Source organism: Microcaecilia unicolor, chromosome 9 (assembly GCF_901765095.1).
Source record: "Microcaecilia unicolor chromosome 9, aMicUni1.1, whole genome shotgun sequence".
Lineage (NCBI taxonomy): Eukaryota > Metazoa > Chordata > Amphibia > Gymnophiona > Siphonopidae > Microcaecilia > Microcaecilia unicolor.
The window spans coordinates 211,449,288-211,466,673 of record NC_044039.1 but is presented as its reverse complement, the minus strand read 5'-3'; the positions used below and the strand labels follow the sequence as shown (position 1 = coordinate 211,466,673).

At 46.5% G+C, this 17,386-nt stretch overlaps 1 protein-coding gene across 1 annotated transcript in view; it reads right to left on the bottom strand.

The window, feature by feature from the left end:
* The window catches only part of EML5 (EMAP like 5), a 388,000-nt gene that overhangs the window by 109,402 nt on the left and 261,212 nt on the right, over positions 1-17,386 (bottom strand). The window contains exon 27 of the mRNA XM_030214976.1: positions 16,802-17,003. Within this exon, the coding sequence (XP_030070836.1) occupies positions 16,802-17,003 (202 nt within the window). The remainder of the gene's footprint in view (positions 1-16,801; positions 17,004-17,386) is intronic.

The following is a 17,386-nucleotide window of genomic DNA, read 5'->3' as shown; positions in this document are numbered from 1 at the left end:
CCTATCAGTAAAGCCAGCTGTTGTTGCAACTGAGAAGAATTTATTTCCCCTGTACATATTGCTCTCTCTGAGCCCAAACTGTGAGGGAGAGGACCAGCAGCACATGTGCAGGAGAGTGTCTTCAAACTAAAACAGAGTGGAGGAGTAGCCTAGTGGTTAGGGTGGTGGACTTTGGTCCTGGGGAACTGAGAAACTGAGTTTGATTCCCACTTCAGGCACAGGCAGCTCCTTGTAACTCTGGGCAAGTCACTTAACCCTCCACTGCCCCAGGTACAAATAAGTACCTGTAAGCCGCATTGAGCCTGCCATGAGTGGGAAAGCATGGGGTACAAATGTAAGAACAAAAGAAAAAGCAGCCAGGGCTCCTATCAGTAAAGCCAGCTGTTGTTGCAACTGAGAAGAATTTATTTCCCCTGTACATATTGCTCTCTCTGAGCCCAAACTGTGAGGGAGAGGACCAGCAGCACATGTGCAGGAGAGTGTCTTCAAACTAAAACAGAGTGGAGGAGTAGCCTAGTGGTTAGGGTGGTGGACTTTGGTCCTGGGGAACTGAGAAACTGAGTTTGATTCCCACTTCAGGCACAGGCAGCTCCTTGTGACTCTGGGCAAGTCACTTAACCCTCCACTGCCCCAGGTACAAATAAGTACCTGTAAGCCGCATTGAGCCTGCCATGAGTGGGAAAGCATGGGGTACAAATGTAAGAACAAAAGAAAAAGCAGCCAGGGCTCCTATCAGTAAAGCCAGCTGTTGTTGCAACTGAGAAGAATTTATTTCCCCTGTACATATTGCTCTCTCTGAGCCCAAACTGTGAGGGAGAGGACCAGCAGCACATGTGCAGGAGAGTGTCTTCAAACTAAAACAGAGTGGAGGAGTAGCCTAGTGGTTAGAACACTGGGGTGATGGCTGGGGAAGCCTCATTCAGAATCCACAGCTACTCCTTGTGATCTTGGGCAAGTCACTTATGGCCCCTTTTACTAAATCGTGCTAGTGATTCCTGTCGCTAGCGAGTCTTTGTATAAAGGCCCCCGAATCCTCTATTGCCTCAGGTACAAACTTAGGGGCCCTTTTACTAAACTGTGTTCAGGAATAACATGTTCTTAACTCGGAGAAATAAATGACCAATCCTGTGCTACTTTTGGCATCAGTGCACAGTTAGTGCCCACTGTTTAATTTTTAACTATTTTTTTTGGCTGAGGTCATCATGGGCAGATAATGGGCATGGAAGCATAAACCAGAGATATGATAGAGGTCTATAAAATATTGAGTGGAGTGGAACGGGTAGAGGTGAATCACTTGTTTACTCTATCCAAAAATACTAGGACTAGGAAGCATGCAATGAAGCTACAAAGTAGTAAATTTAAAACAAACCAGAGAAGATATTCTTCACCCAATGTGTCATTAAACTCTGAAATTCATTACTAGAGAATGTGATAAAAGCATTTAGCTTAGCGGGGTTTAAAAAAGGTTTGGATAACTTCTTAAAAGAAACGTCTATAAGCTGTTATTATGATAGACTTGTGAAAATCCACTGCATATTTCTAGGATAAGAAGCATAAAATCTGCTTTGCTGTTCTGGGATCTTGCAAGGCATTTGTGACCTGGACTGGCCACTGCTGGAAACAGGATACTGGGCTTGATGGACCTTTGCTCTGTCTCAGTACAGCAACGCTTATGTTCTTATTAGTGTGCTGGCTGATATACATGGGCTTAACATAGGAGCCCTTAGAGCCTTCTAAATAGGAGGAGGCAGTAAGTGCTTCCACATTATTTTTATTCAGTTGCCATGTGCTGATGCTAACATTAGCACACAGCCTGAAAAATAAATAGAAAAAAAGTCTATTTTAAGGCTAAGGTAGAAATGACCTTAGCATGCATTTTCTATTACAGCTTAATAAAAGGCCATTTAGATTGTATGCCCTGTGTACTTGAATGTAAGTCACTTTGAGCAACTCCTGGAAAAGGTGTGAACTAAATCTAAATAAAATGAGGGTTCTCTAGGCCTTGCCACAAAACCCAAAACAAAACAATAAACCTGAAGAGGAAGGGAGTTTCTCAGTAGTTAAGGATAAGATAACCTATAAGACACTAAGGTAAGTTTTCTTTGCTTCTTACACCGATGGTTTGGTCTTTAACACTGAACTCACAGCACTGATAAAATATTAGAAGGAGAGCTGGGAAAGGAGGAAATAAATATGTATGATTCTAGAAGAACAAGGATAATGACGAGATCTCAGAAAGCACAACAAGGAAAGAAAAAACACAGTGAAAAGGAAAGGAGATTGGATCAAGCTGAGATGGCAGGTGGAATATCACAGCATCCAGAGGGGCCCTTTTACTAAGCTGTGATAGGGCCTAAGCACATGCAGTATATGCAAAAACGAGACTACCACCAAGCTAGCACACCCCCTGGTGGTAATTTCGGATTTGGGGCTCGCTCATTCTAGCGGTAGAAATTATTTTTTTATTTTCTACCACACATGGTGTTTCTGGTGGTAATTGGCAGCTGGCGAGCACCGAATGGTTACCACGCATGTAGCACGTGAGACCTTACCACTAGACCAATGGGTGGCAGTAAGGGCTCAGGCTGTAAATAGGTGCATGCTAGTTTTAACTCTAGTGTACGCCCATTAAAAAAATGTCCTGGTACCGCCTACAGTACAGACTACTTTTTATTATTGGGACCTTATGTTTCCAGAGCATCAACCTCCGGTTTCAGGCTTGGCCCCAATAGTAGATAACCCTATGTTTGAACCTGGCATAGGAAATACTACATTTAGCAGGTGGGCAGACTCTGGCTTGGATATGTTGGGACAGGTACATGTGGGTGGTAACATGGTAACCTTTGAGAAGTTGGTGGAAGATTTCAGGCTTCGGCCTGATGATCGTTACGCCTACTTATAGTTACAACATTTCATTTTAGGACAAGTCTATAAAGGTTGTATGATGCGTGACACACATCCTATGGAAGAGCTATGTGTAAATTGGAACATAACACGCGGCATGTTATCCCACTTGTATGCCTACCAGGTGATAAATGTTAAACATTATGTATTGCACAGGAAACGGTGGGAACAGGAATTACAGTTTACTCTATCAGACGCAGCATGGCTTGTGTTGGAAAAAAGGATTTTGAGATCTTCCATAGCAGTGGCAATGCAGGAAAATGCTATCAAAGTCTTTTATAGATGGTATTTAACACCGGTCAGACTACATCATATGTTTGCCCATGTGCCCAAAGACTGCTGGCGGAAATGTGGGGGAGTGGGGACCATGGGTCATATTTGGTGGTCGTGTCCTAAAGCTCAGGCCTATTGGAAGGGGGTGAAGTCGCGTCTGCAGGTTTGGGTGGGTAAATCTGTGCAGTGGCATCCTTTAATTTTCATACTTGGGCAGCGGCCTGAGGGCTTTACGTTGGACCAGTGGCTTCTGATGAGAGGAGCCTTGCATGCAGCGCGTATAAATTTAGCACAGAATTGGAAGTCGCCCAAAGTTCCCTCAGTGGTGCATTGGAACACTAAGGTGCGATACATATGTGAAATGGAGAGACTAACTGCAGTAAGAAGAAAAACTTTGCCCGCATGGGAAAGGGTTTGGGGACCTTTTCTACAAAAATGTTCTGGTTAACTGGGCTATACATGGGAGGTTGGAGAAGGTGTAGGGAGAGGGTGAGAGGGGAGGTTAGGACAAGGGTTGGGGCGATTTATAGTATTGAAATTTGAAGTAGAGTATGCATCTGTTATAGCATTGTTATTTCAATGATACTTCTTTTGTCAAATACTCCTTGAGTGTTTATGTGGAACTGTAGTTTATTCTAATGTATTGACTTGAGGAGATGTTGTACTTATTTTGCAATGCATAATAAAGACTTCTGCAAATTTAAAAAAAATGTCCTGGTAAACTGTTAGCTGTGTAGTGGTGGAGTAATAGTATGGCAGGTTGGAGAGAGTACAAGACACAGACTCTTTTCAACCAGAGCTACTTGTAAGTTCGGAGGAGATGGGGGAGGGTTGACTTCAAGGGAAAGTCACCTAGTTCATATGGAGGGTTAGTCTTTTGTTCACTTGTTTTCAATATAGGTTGTTGTTGTTTGCAATTGGTTTATTGAGAATGTTTAAATCTCTAAGTGGTATCTGTACTCATAAGGGGGGAGGGGGGAAAGTAATAAATAAAGTCAGGTATAGCTGTTGATGTATATGATCTGGCTTAAATGAGCATTGTATTCTAGTAGAGCATTGTATATATACTCTGCAAGTGTTCAAGTTGCATTGTCTTTTTTTTTTTTTTTTTTTGAATTATCTTTATTGGTGCCAGAAGGCAAATAAGCACATAATACATTTCTGAACATGAAAACTCTATACATACACGGTCCAAAATATATGCAAACATTTTGTCCATCATTACTTTCCAAAAATGACCAACGCTCTTTATAAGACCATCCATATCTACACCCCTTCTGACTTTTCTCATTTTTTATATAAATGCCTTCCCCACCCCTCTCCCCCCTCCCCCTCCCCTCCCCCTCTCAGGTACCTCTTAATGAGTTCAGAGGTGTTGGTGGATTGTATTAAGGATCCCCCACGCTATTCAAGCTACATAGCTGTGTATATGTTTTCCACAATCCCTGATACACTCTCTGTTTGTTTTTGGATGTCACTTTATACTGCAACGCTACCCACTCCGCCATCTCCCCCATCGTCCGGTGCCACTGCTGCACAGACGGCGGAGACGGCTGCGCCCAAACCTGCAGTATGCATTTTTTAACCAACAGAATTGCGAGGAGAGCAAACCGGCTCTGTGCTTCTAAAAAACCTTCCTCCCTCAACTGTTCTGACTCTCCCAGTAACAAAACCGAGAAAGACCATAAAAATGGTTTGGCTATAACTTTTTCAATGGTCTCTAGTGCATGTGTCCAAAGCTCTGCCAGGGTCGGGCACTCCACAAACGAATGAACAAATGTGCCAGTTCCTCCCTGACATTTGACACATCTATCATCTGCCCATAGTCCCATTTTCTTCCCCCGTTGGCGGGTAATATACACCCTGTGCAATATTCTAAATTGAATATCCTGCAACGCCGCATTAGGTGTAATACTATGGAGTTTGTCAAAAGCCTTCCCTAGCCTTTCCTGTGTGACATTTTCCCCAAGGATATCACTCCAACCCATCGCCAATCGCATCAATGGCTGAGTTCTTTTATGAGCGTCCATGTATTTATACCACTGGGACACCCCATTCGACTTCGATGGGGTCAACAAAAACACTTTATCCAACCCCGTGAACCGAACTGGGGAGCCTACTGCTCGTGTCAGTTTCTGATAATAGTCCCGTACCTGCAAGTACTGAAAAAATTGTTTATTATTGAGATGCCATATGTTTTTAACTTGCTCAAAGGATGGGAAAGCCTGATCTCCTAACTCTACCAACTGCCCTATATACTTGCAACCCCCTTCTACCCATGTCTCAAAATTACTTTTCCCTAGCCCTGCCGGGAATGCTGGGTTATCAACCAACGAGAAAAAGGGATAATTCTTTCCCCCACCTCCTATCACTCCCCTCCACCATCTCCAAGCCTTCCCCAGCGCTTTTAAGAAAGGATTCCTGCGGTAACGCGACCCGTGGGTTCCCGTATTCCCTCCCAATACTGTAAACACATCCAGAGGAACGCACCAACTCTGCCAAAATTCCCTGGGCGCGTACCTGTCCTCTCCAGTATGGCATTCATGCAGCCACCTCATCAAAGCTGCTACATTGTACTGTCTGAGATCCGGGAGCCTTAACCCCCCTTCCCTTCGAATTCTGACTAATTGAGCAAATGCAATTCGTGGGCGCCTATTATGCCAGATGAAGGTGCCTATTGTACTACGATATATGGTGTCTTCCCGCCGTTCCACCCACAATGGTATCATTTGCAATGGGTACAGTAGTTTGGGGAGGAGAACCATCTTAACCAACGCTATCCTCCCTCGAAAGCTCACCGGGAGGTCTCTCCACTGTACACATATTCTCCTTATCATCTCTATTTTTTCTATGACATTTTTCCTGTATACCCACTCTATATCAGAACTCAAGTACACCCCCAAATACTTTATTCCAGTGTGAGCCCATAATAACGGAAAGGTCTCTAAAGTGACACTATGGCAAGGGTTCGATATTGCCAACGCCTCTGACTTTCCAAAGTTGATACGTAGCCCTGCAAACTCCCCAAACTCTTTAATTATCTCCATTGCTACAGGCAGCGACTGTGCAGCATTATCCAGTAGTAACAACATGTCATCCGCAAACATATTGACCTTATATTCTATGCCCCCCGTGCTTAAGCCCCGCACTCGTTCATCATGTCGCAACCGGATGGCCAGTGGCTCCAGAGACAACACAAACAACAAGGGCGAGAGCGGGCATCCCTGCCGTGTCCCCCGCCCCAGTGTTATAGTAGATGTGAGAGCGCCATTGACCAGCAGCTGAGCCGTTGGATTACTATATAACACTCGAATCCAATCTAGAAAAGCCCCTCTTATGCCGCACCGTTGCAGAATCCAGAGTAGGTATGGCCACAAGACCTTGTCAAAGGCCTTTTCTGCATCCAAACTGGCTAAAATCGAATCCCCTCGCCGAAATTTTCTCTCTCTTAATATGCGGCATACTTTTAAAATGTTAGCTGCTGCATACCTGCCCTTCACAAACCCCACCTGGTCAGTATGTATCATGAGAGGCAGCAGTTCCCCCAGCCTGGCCGCCAGTATGCTAGCCAATATCTTAAGGTCTTGATTTATAAGAGATATAGGCCTATACGACCCCACTACCTCCCTATCTTTTCCTGGCTTGGGCAACACGGTAATATATGCATGGTTAAGATTGGACCCCATGTCCTGGGACGTACGAATATCATCACACATGTCTATAAATGCGGGTATGCATTGACCTTGGAGTATTTTATAAAATTCTGGCCCCAATCCATCTGGTCCAGGGGCCTTAGCTAATTTTAATTGCTTTATCACTTCCTGTACTTCCTTGCCTTTTATAGGCGCACATAACATTGCCACCTGCTCTAACGCTAAGCGCGGCAGCCGTAGTCCTTGCATGAACTCCTCGCATCTTTGACTAGAGAAGGTACCAGACTCATATAAAGATGCATAGAATTTCACAAATTCTCCTTGTATGTCTTCCTGTGAAGTAATACTTTTGGCCCCCTCTCCTTTTAATTTTGTTATATAATGTTTTCCCTCACGTTGCCGCACCAAAGAGGCTAGCAATTTCCCTGTCTTATTACCCCATCTATGTAGGCCATATTTATACAATTTAATGCTGTATAATGCTCGTTCATTAAGCAAGGCCTGCACCTCTTTTCTGCAAGCAATGTATGCCCGTCTGTTTTCTTCTATGTGTCGTGTTAGATATTGCCGGCGCGCTTCTCCTAACCTGCGCCCTGCACTGAGCAATGCTTGATCCCGCTTCTTGCGCTTAGCTGCTGTATATGCAATGATTTTCCCCCTAAGAACTGCCTTTGCCGCCTCCCAATATACTCTGGGTCCTACATCCTCCACCCTGTTCTCAGCCACATATTCATCCCACGCTCCTTTCAGGTGTGCTTGGAACTCAGCACTTTGATATAGCGCTGGGTTCATGCGCCAGCGTGCCGGACGAGCACCAGTGCCCCACTCAACATCCACCCACACCGGCGCATGATCTGACACTGTCGCCTCCTCTATAGCCGCTGCTTGCACTCTGCCCAGCAAAGCCCCTGATAGCAATACATAATCCAGACGAGCATGCACTTTGTGTGGATGGGAATAAAAAGTGAAATCCCTTTCCTCCTCGTGTAAGGTGCGCCATACGTCTACCAATGCCAATTCCGCACTTAGGTAATTGACTCCCTTATTAAAATGTTCTTTTAAAAGTGGCCTTGGGGGCTGGCAGTCAATAGTTGGGTCACTAGTAATATTGAAGTCCCCTCCTACAATTAGGGGGTAGTCTTCAAACGCTGCCAATTTCGATCGGACATGTACAAAAAACTGATGTGTGTACAGGTTTGGTGCATAAAGACTACATAGGGCTACTTTGACCCCCTGTAAACTTCCAGCTACTATCACCCATCTGCCCTCTGAGTCCTGTATCAGCTCGTGCAAGGTGAATGCCAAAGATTTTTTAACCAGTATTGCTACTCCTCTCTGACGATCGCTATATGAGGCAGCATATACTTCTCCCACCCAATCCCTTCTCAATTTTTCGTGTTCTGCTTTATTCAGGTGGGTTTCCTGTAATAGTGCCACATCTGCCTTCAGCCTTTTTAGATGTTGCAATAAGCGTGTCCTTTTAACAGGAGAGTGGATTCCATCAACATTTAAAGTTACTATTCGCAATCCTGCCGATGGCATGCTTTGTCATTCTTTGAATACTCATTAAATTTTTTACAATTGTCAGATGGGCTGGCCTCCCAGCTCGACCCTCCCATCAGTTCCCTATCAATCCACTTCCTTCTCCGCCTATTAAAAGTCTCTTCTCCCGATACCTGAGAACCCTTCCCTGCCCCCCTTGGAAACCCAGAGCTTAACCTCCAGTGTTCCCAGGCCCCCCCCTTCCCCCCCTCAACCCTGCTTCTAAAATATCCCCAACTCAAATTCCCCCACAATCGTCTTATCAAACGTTCCCCCACATTCATACTCCACTTTCCTCCCTCTTCCAACCATACCCTTACCCCCACCCAGCTCGACCTCCCCCTCCCCCCCCCCGCAACACTGCATAAAGAAAACATTGCATATCAAGACATTGATTCCCAAACAGTTAACAACCAAACATTGGAAGTAGCCCCCGCCTCACAAGAGGGTCCAACCAGGGGAAGCCACCCACAAACATAACAAAAACCAGCTCAGAAACAGAATACATCTTAACCAGCCTTCCCCTTCTGCCTCTCTCAGGACTGCCGTGAAATCTCCGGCGCCCAATAGTTCACATTAACTCTCCATGTGTTCCCTGTTTAAAGGTTAACTCACAATCCCACAGTAAACTCTCCTCTTCTGGTCACACTCCTTAATCTGCTCCAGGGCATACAGTCCTCTCCTCCTTTATTTTTTCTGGAGCCTGTCCACGAACTGCTTGAGCTCCAGCGGGTCTGTGAAGAAAAGGGTTTTGTTTTCATACTGCAAACGGACTTTGGCCGGATACAGGATTGAGAACCGAATTCCCTGATCATAAAGTATCTTGCACAGCTGTCCCATTTTCTTTCTCTGATCCGACACTCGTGCAGAGTAATCCTGGAACAGCAGGACACGTGCTCCGTTGTAATCCAAAGCTCTGCTTACTCTAAACGCCTGCATGATCTTCTCTTTATCTGCATAATCTAAAATTCTTGCCAGGACGGGTCTCGGGCGTTGTTCACCTTCCCGCGCTGCTCCCACGCGATGCACTCGTTCCACCCGTAGTGCCCCCACAGCCTGGTCCAATTTCAGCTGTTCAGGGATCCAGCGGGTCACAAAATCCCTCAGGTCTCCATCTTTTTTTTTTTTTTTTTTTAATTTTTAGAAGTCTTTATTGATAAATGTTACAAAACGTCTGGTACATAATACATTGTGCAAATCGTGTTACAAGCCTTTTAAGTAAGCCAGAATGATCTCAACTATTCACGGTTATGCAACATAGAACACAACAACAATTCCTTTGTATATCAAAAGGAGAAAAAGAAAAGAATACAATATTCTTGTTATGTTGAAATAGCAAATAAAGTAATCAGACTTGTGATTTCAAAACTTCACTTTTCCAGTGTTTTCATTTATGTTACTAGTCTCTTCCTCTTAACCTCTCAACACAGGTATGCCCTTCCCACCCTCCCTCCCCATCCCTCCCACCCTTCCAGCACAACCTTAACAAAGAACTTTGGTCAAGTTATACATGAAGAAGAAAAGGGTCCCAGATCTGATGCCATCTGTCTAGTTGGTTACGCCTCTCCGCTAGAAGCCTTTCCATTTCACAGGTGTATCTCAATTTCTGGACCCATCTAGTGATAGGCGGGGTCACCGGCCGCTTCCAGTACGCGGCAATTATTACTCTTGCGGCGATTATGGCTTGTCCCACAAATTTATGCTGAGCACTGGGAAGACTCACCGCCCCCCCATGGAATAGAAAGAAAGTTGGGCTCCATGGCAATGGGCTGCCCGTCCACCGTTGTAGCCTGCTATGAATCGATCTCCAATAGGCCCTGACCTTCTTACAGGTCCACCAGATATGACCAGCTGTGCCCCTTACTCCGCAACCCCTCCAGCACAGCCCTGACAATGTGGGATAGATATGCTGTAGACGTTCAGGCGTCAAGTACCAACGGTACAATAGCTTCACAGCATTTTCCTTAAAGGGCACATGAGACGACACCCTCGTAACTGCCCGCTCCATCCTCTCCCATGTTGCCTCCTCAATTACCATACCCAGCTCCCTCTGCCAACTCTTCCTGTGGAGCGTGTAGCTCGGGGAATATCTATTAATAATGCGGTAGAGGCGAGAGATCACCCCAGCCGTAGTGGGTGGGCCGTCACAAATAAGCTCCAGCGCAGTTTGTTCCCTAGCCATGACCTCCCGAACTGCGCTTGTCTTAAGAAAGGAGGCCAGTTGAAGGTATGAGTATCTATCAGACCCCACTATCGGGAATCTTTCAAGAGCTGCAGGGTAGGACAACAGTTTCTCTCCATCGAATAGCTGACCCCACGTTCGTAGGCCCCCAGTGAACCATTTTGTGAATACTCCTTTTGTCATTCCAGGGTAAAACAATGGGTTGTAGGCTATGGGGGATAAACGGGATAGCGTTGTGCGGCGATGTAGGAACATGCTATCCCAATTGGAAAGGGTGACGTATATTGATGGGCATAGTCCTGTCTCCAGTGACCTAAATGAACCCGGAATCCACATGAGGGCCCCCAGTGACCTATCGCCCAGGGTGTATTGTTCAAGCTGTACCCACTGCCTGTCTGGGTAGTCTTGGAACCATTCCACTGCTGCTCGTGCCTGAACTGCTCTGTAGTACCAGGCCAAATTGGGTACACCCAGCCCTCCCCTCTCCCTGCCTTGATACAGAACCGTGCGTGCCATACGTGGACGCTTCCCTGCCCAAATAAAACGCATTATACGGTCCTGTAAGGATGATAAGAATCTTCGTGGCATATTGATTGGGAGAGCCTGAAATAAATATAATAGGCGTGGCAAAACGTTCATCTTTACTGCTGCTATTCGACCAAACCACGAAAGGGTAATGTCACCCCATTTACCCAAGTCTTCTATGAGAGCCTCTGCCAAACCTTTATAGTTGGCCGAGAAGAGATCAGAGAGGTCTGCTGTCAAGTTAACCCCCAGGTAACGAATGCTCTTATCTGCCCATCTAAATGCATAGGAGGTCCTCAGTGAGTCCCTGAGCTCCGTCGGGAGGGTTATGTTCAAGACCTCAGACTTGGACATATTAACTTTAAATCCCGACATGGTCGAGTATTCCTCTATCTCCCGCAGAAGCCCGGGGAAAGTGGACAGGGGGTTCGTAACAAATAACAGGACATCGTCCGCGAAAAGGGCTAGTTTATGAGTTCTCCCACCCATAGTTAGTCCTGATATGCTTGGATTATTTCTCAGCCGGGTTGCAAATGGTTCCATAACCATGGCAAATAATAGGGGGGACAAAGGGCAACCCTGTCTAGTGCCTCTATGCAAGGGTATCATCCCCGAATTACCCCCGTTCACCCGAATACAAGCTTTAGGGGAGCTATAGAATGCTTGTATCCATTTACAAAACTGTGGTCCTATTCCAAAGGTCTCCATCACCCTATACATGAATGGCCAATGCACCCGATCGAAAGCCTTTTCGGCATCCAAGCTAAGGAGGCATAGAGGTCTCTTCATTTTCTTAGCCAGATATATTAAATCAACCACTCTCCTAGTATTATCAGTAGCTTTTCTATAAGGGACAAATCCCACCTGGTCAGGATGGATAACCGCTGGGAGCAAGGGAGCCAGCCGATTGGCCAAGACTTTAGCTAGGATCTTGACATCAGCATTTAAAACAGATATAGGGCGAAAGGATCCACAATCATTATGATCTTTATTCGGTTTGGGCAACACCGCAATCCACGCTTCCAACATGGTAGCGGGCAGAGACTCTCCCTTCCCTATCAAGTTAAATAAATCGGCTAGCAGTGGGGACAATTCAATGGTATATTTCTTGTAAAATTCATTGGGGAATCCATCCAAACCTGGTGACTTGCAGGATGGTAAGTGTTGGATGGCTTTTTGTACCTCAACTGGGGTGACCGGTGCATCTAAAGCTGCTCTTTGCTGACTAGTTAAAGAAGTCAATTGACTCTCTGCCAAATATTCCGAAATAGCATTTTCAGGTGGATTGTTCTCCTGCGCATAGAGTTTCTGATAGAATTCACTAAAGCGCCTCCTTATGGCCTCAGACGTGTTAAGCAACTCCCCCTTCGAGCCCCTTATGTGAGGGACCGTTCGGTCTACTCTTTGCCTACGCAGCTTTATGGCCAGGAGTCGACCTGCCTTGTTAGTGAATTCATAAGATCTAACTTTGTTTCTGGTTTGTAACCAACTTAGCTGTTCTGAATAAATAGAATCCAGCTGGAGCCTCTGCCCGCGCAACTCTTCCAAAACAGCCTGGGAGCCTCCCAACTTGTGTTGTGCCTCCAGTTTCCTTATCTTTTCCAAGCACTGCGCCAGCTGGATCCTACGCACCCTAGCACGTCTACTAGCTATCTGTATAAAGTGACCTCTTGAGACTGCCTTCATTGCATCCCACACCACACTGAGGGGGGGGCCAGATTCCATATTTAACTCCAGATACTCTTTCAGGACCTTCCTACACCCCTCCACCACTTCCTCCTCCAATAATAGGTCTGTGTTAAGTGTCCATCTTTGGTCTTTAACCTCTGCTTTGATAGTCGGTAAAACCACCCATACTGGGGCATGATCTGAGATTGTTATACTGCCAATTTCTGCTCTCGGGCCCCTCTCTGCTAGTGTAACATCCAGGAAAATGTAGTCGATTCGAGAGTATGACTTATGTACAGGGGAGAAAAAGGTATAGTCCTTGGTTGTCATATGACTCAGTCTCCAAACATCTAGGGTACCTAATGAGTGGACCAAGGAACCCAAAGCCAGTGAATCCCTAGATGTCGGTTGTGGTGGTCTCCCAGATCTATCCACCCCAGGATCCATAACTTCATTAAAGTCACCCCCCATAATCAGGGAACCCCTAGTGAACGTAGCGAGTATGTTTTTCACCTTAGTGTAAAAAGTTCCCTGGTGCTCATTAGGGGCATAAATAGAGGCAAGTGTGAGATCTACCTGACCCAGGACAATTTGCAGAAGCAAAAAACGCCCTCCCGGATCCCGTCTGATTTTCTTTATTTGGGCCGAGATTGTTTTATGAAACAGAACTGCCACCCCACGCTTTCTGGAATCATCGGCAGAGGAGGCAAAGAAGACGCTTGGGTATTCTGGATGAGCTAACAGTCTCTCATGTGCCCTGCGGAGATGAGTCTCCTGCAATAGTATAATATGCGGCCTAAGCAACTGCATCTCTTTGAAGAACTTCTGCCTTTTCTGAGGCATATTCAGCCCCTTGACATTATATGATAAGATTTTTAAGTCTGTATTCATACCTGTGGTGTTGCACCATCTGTTCTACCCCTCACCAAGTGGGAACCCTCCACTTCATGTTTTTGTGTTATCCAGTACCAATTGTGCTCCCTTCCTATCCTAACCCTCCCCCCCCCTTTTAATGACCCTCCCCCTACCCATACCCACCCCATCCCCTCCTGTTTAACACCGACTAGAGGGATCAAGTCCCAATAGTGGGAAATGAGGAAATAACACACCTGCATCCAGGCACCCCAGCCCCCCCTCCCCCCCCGATATCCTATGTCATCACCAATGGCACGGGCACAACTCGAGCACTCGTAAACGCCCGCATGTTTGATTGGATCCTGCCCATTTGCCATCACCTTACATTCCCCCTCTTCTTAGTTTCACATAACTATGCAGCTTTATACACATTATACCTCACAGCCATGATTATTACATACTCTATGGGCTTTAAAGTTAAGGTTCAAGTATGCATATAATAGCAATAATAAACTAAGTACATTGTATTGTCAAACTTGAAACAGAGAGTATTTTACCTAACTCTCTACAACATTACCAACCCGGAAAACAGTTTCGGCTAGTTTTCTTCTGGCCAAGTTCAAGTTTCTTCCACAGCCACTTTTCTTTTTGGAATATTCCTTTTAGGAGTGGCAGGAATCCTCTGCCACTTTTGAAGCTTTGTCTTCGTGGCTGGGGCCAGAGCGCCTGGTGGTTTGGTTGTCTGTACCAGGCCTGCCCCGTGCAGGGATTTCCATGCCTCTGTCAGCGATGTAGCTCTCATCTTAACACCCTGAAGTGAGTAAATCAGGGAAAAGGGGAAGCCCCATCTATAGGCAATCTGTTCTTTGGCCAAAATGTCCAGAGCTGGCTTCATCAAACGTCTTTGTTGCAAGGTAAACTGTGATAGGTCTTGATAAACAGATATACGGGTCCCGCCATAGTCCAAGTTGGGCTTTTTCCTGGCGCAATTGAGCAGTTGTTCCTTTGTTTCATACCTATGAAACCGGGTGATAATGTCCCGTGTTCTATTTTCCTGCCGCTGGCCCAGGGATCTGTGTGCTCTGTCGATCTCAATCTTTACCCCTGCTCCATCTGCCCCCAGCAAACTGGCGCACAGTGTCTGTACAATGTGAATAACATTCTCTGTCTCTCCGCCCTCCGGGACTCCGCGGAATCTAAGGTTATTTCTCCGTCCCCTATTTTCAAGATCATCCAGTTTATAGGTTAGATCTACATATTTTTGATCTAGGGTTTGGAGATTGGTCTCAAATGTTTGTATAGACTCCGAGTGCTCTTCCAGCTTAAGTTCTGCCTCCTCAACTCTGCTCCCCAGTTCACGGAGGTCTGAGCTCAGCGACTCCATTCTATCCAAAATCTCCTCCTTCGATTTATTTATATCCGATTGTATACCGCTCAAAATCTGGCGAAGTTCGCCTGAGATCCCTTTTTTGATATGCGGTTTCCGCGATTCTGCTAGTGAGAGCGCCGAATCAGAGTCAGAAGGAGAGACCGGCGCCATTACCTCGTGGCGCTTCGCGGTTTTAGCCGGTCCGCCGCCAGCTGACTTCTCCTGCTCTTTAGCTCGCGCCGAAGACGCTTTGCTCATTCTGTTATCGATGATGAACAGCGGGGAACACTGCAAAAAGTTCCAAAAAGGTTGGTGATGGCTTTTTATAGCTTTTATATGTATCGAGGAACGGGAGCTAGAACGCTAGGCAGCCATCTGCTTCAGTGACGTCACTTCCTCCAGGTCTCCATCTTTCACTGATTCAGGGACACCGATTATTCTAACATTATTCCTGCGGCTCCTGTTCTCTAAGTCGTCTGTTAGCTGCGTCAGTTGCCTCGCCAGAGCTTCCACCTGCTCTACTCTTCCCTCCAGGGCCTCTGACCTGTCTTCTTGACGACCAATACGTTCCTCTGCACTTTGAAGTTGCGCTGTTTGCCTCTCCATATTTTCATTTAGCGTGTCCACAGAAGCCTGCAACTTAGAAAGTCTATCATCCAGCACCGCTGTGATCTGCTTTGTCAACTCGCGAACTGCCTCCTCCTGCAACGTGATCACCGCGCTACTGGGCACCGGGGACGCCATCTTGGAGCTCATGGGTTGTGCACGATCTCTGGGAGGCCTCGGTGTTTTTGCCGGCATACCACGGCTCGGTCACCTTCCCAACCCCGAAACCTCACCCGCAAACACTCCAGACCGTGTCAGCTGCAGGTAGGCTATTTTCGTTGCGGCGGGGGTTCGAGAAAACAGGTTAATTAAGCAGAATATTACACCAGGGTCGGAGCAGGGCTTGAGAGCGTCTTATCCGCCTGCTGGCATCACGTGACCCCCAAGTTGCATTGTCTTAATAAAAAAATGTTGAAACATAAAAAAATGTCTTTTTTCCCAGATGCGATAAAAAATGACCCGGCGTGCGCCAGGGGCGTATCTGGAATCCGGCGGTAGGGGGAGCCAGAGAGGGGGGGCACATTTTTGCCTCCCTCCCCCCCCCCGCCGCCTCTCTCCACTCCCTCCCCACCGTCAACCCTCCCCCGCTGCTTACTTTTGCTGGCGGGGGGCCCCAACCCCCGCCAGCCGAGGTCCGACCCGCAATCTCCATATTTCGTCTTCCTCCGTGGCCATGTGCTTCAAGGAAGTAACGCTGCAGTGCTGATTGGTTGAATCCAGTTCGGCAGCGTTACTTCCTTGAAGCACATGGCCACGGAGGAAGACGAAATATGGAGATTGCGGGTCGGACCTCGGCTGGCGGGGGTTGGGGCCCCCCGCCAGCAAAAGAAAGCAGTGGGGGAGGGTTGACGGCGGGGAGGGGGGCCAGGGCGAAATCTGCGGGGGCCCAGGCCCCTGTGGCCCCACGCAGATACGCCCCTGGCGTGCGCCAAAAACACATGCCCACACTACTGCACAGGACACTTTTTACCACAGCTTAATAAAAGGACCCCAGAGTGATTTTGAAAAAAAAAAAAAAAGAAAGGTCCCAGCTTGAGAGGTAGGAGAAAGAGAGATGTCAAAAAGCTTCTGGGTTGGTGACCTTGCAGAAAATCACTAGTGAGAGAGTCAATTAGGACCACAGAAGAAATCCACATAAATGTAAAGGCCTAGCCCACACACAAACAGATTTTAGTGAAGGAACTCGGACTTAATTTCTGCCTCAGCTTTTAAATTCATACTAACCTCCATCTTCCTCGGAGTCCAGGTCAGACTCTTCACTGTCACACTGCCTGGTTTCGCGATGTCCCTCCATCTCATGGCTCCAGAGCATCAGTGAGGTGTCCGAGCCTCCAACAGTGACCAATAAGCTGTCATCGTGGGTCCAGCGAACATTCGTCACATGGGTACTGTGGGCCACATACCTCTTAAACTTCCCAAACTTTCCCTGTAACAACCCAGAAACAGAAAATAAAACTCTCTCATCAGCTCTTCCCACTTAAAACTAGAATTTAAAAAATGGGAGCAATCGGATTAACTCACATAACTTTATTTACTAAGGGGTCCTTTTACAAAGGCACATTAGCTTTTATAGTGCGTGCGCTAAACACTAGAGATGCCTATATATTCCTATGGGCGTCTCTAGCATTTAGCGTGTGCTAAAAACACTATCGCGCCTTTGTAAAAGAACTCCTAAGAGAAATAAAACACTTACAGTCAGGGGTTGTTATTAATATCATTGGGGGCACTTCTATAAAGTGGCACCTAAACTAATGTGGGAATGACCAATGTGATAGTCCAGGGTAAAACTGGCTTTTTCTGCAGATTGGA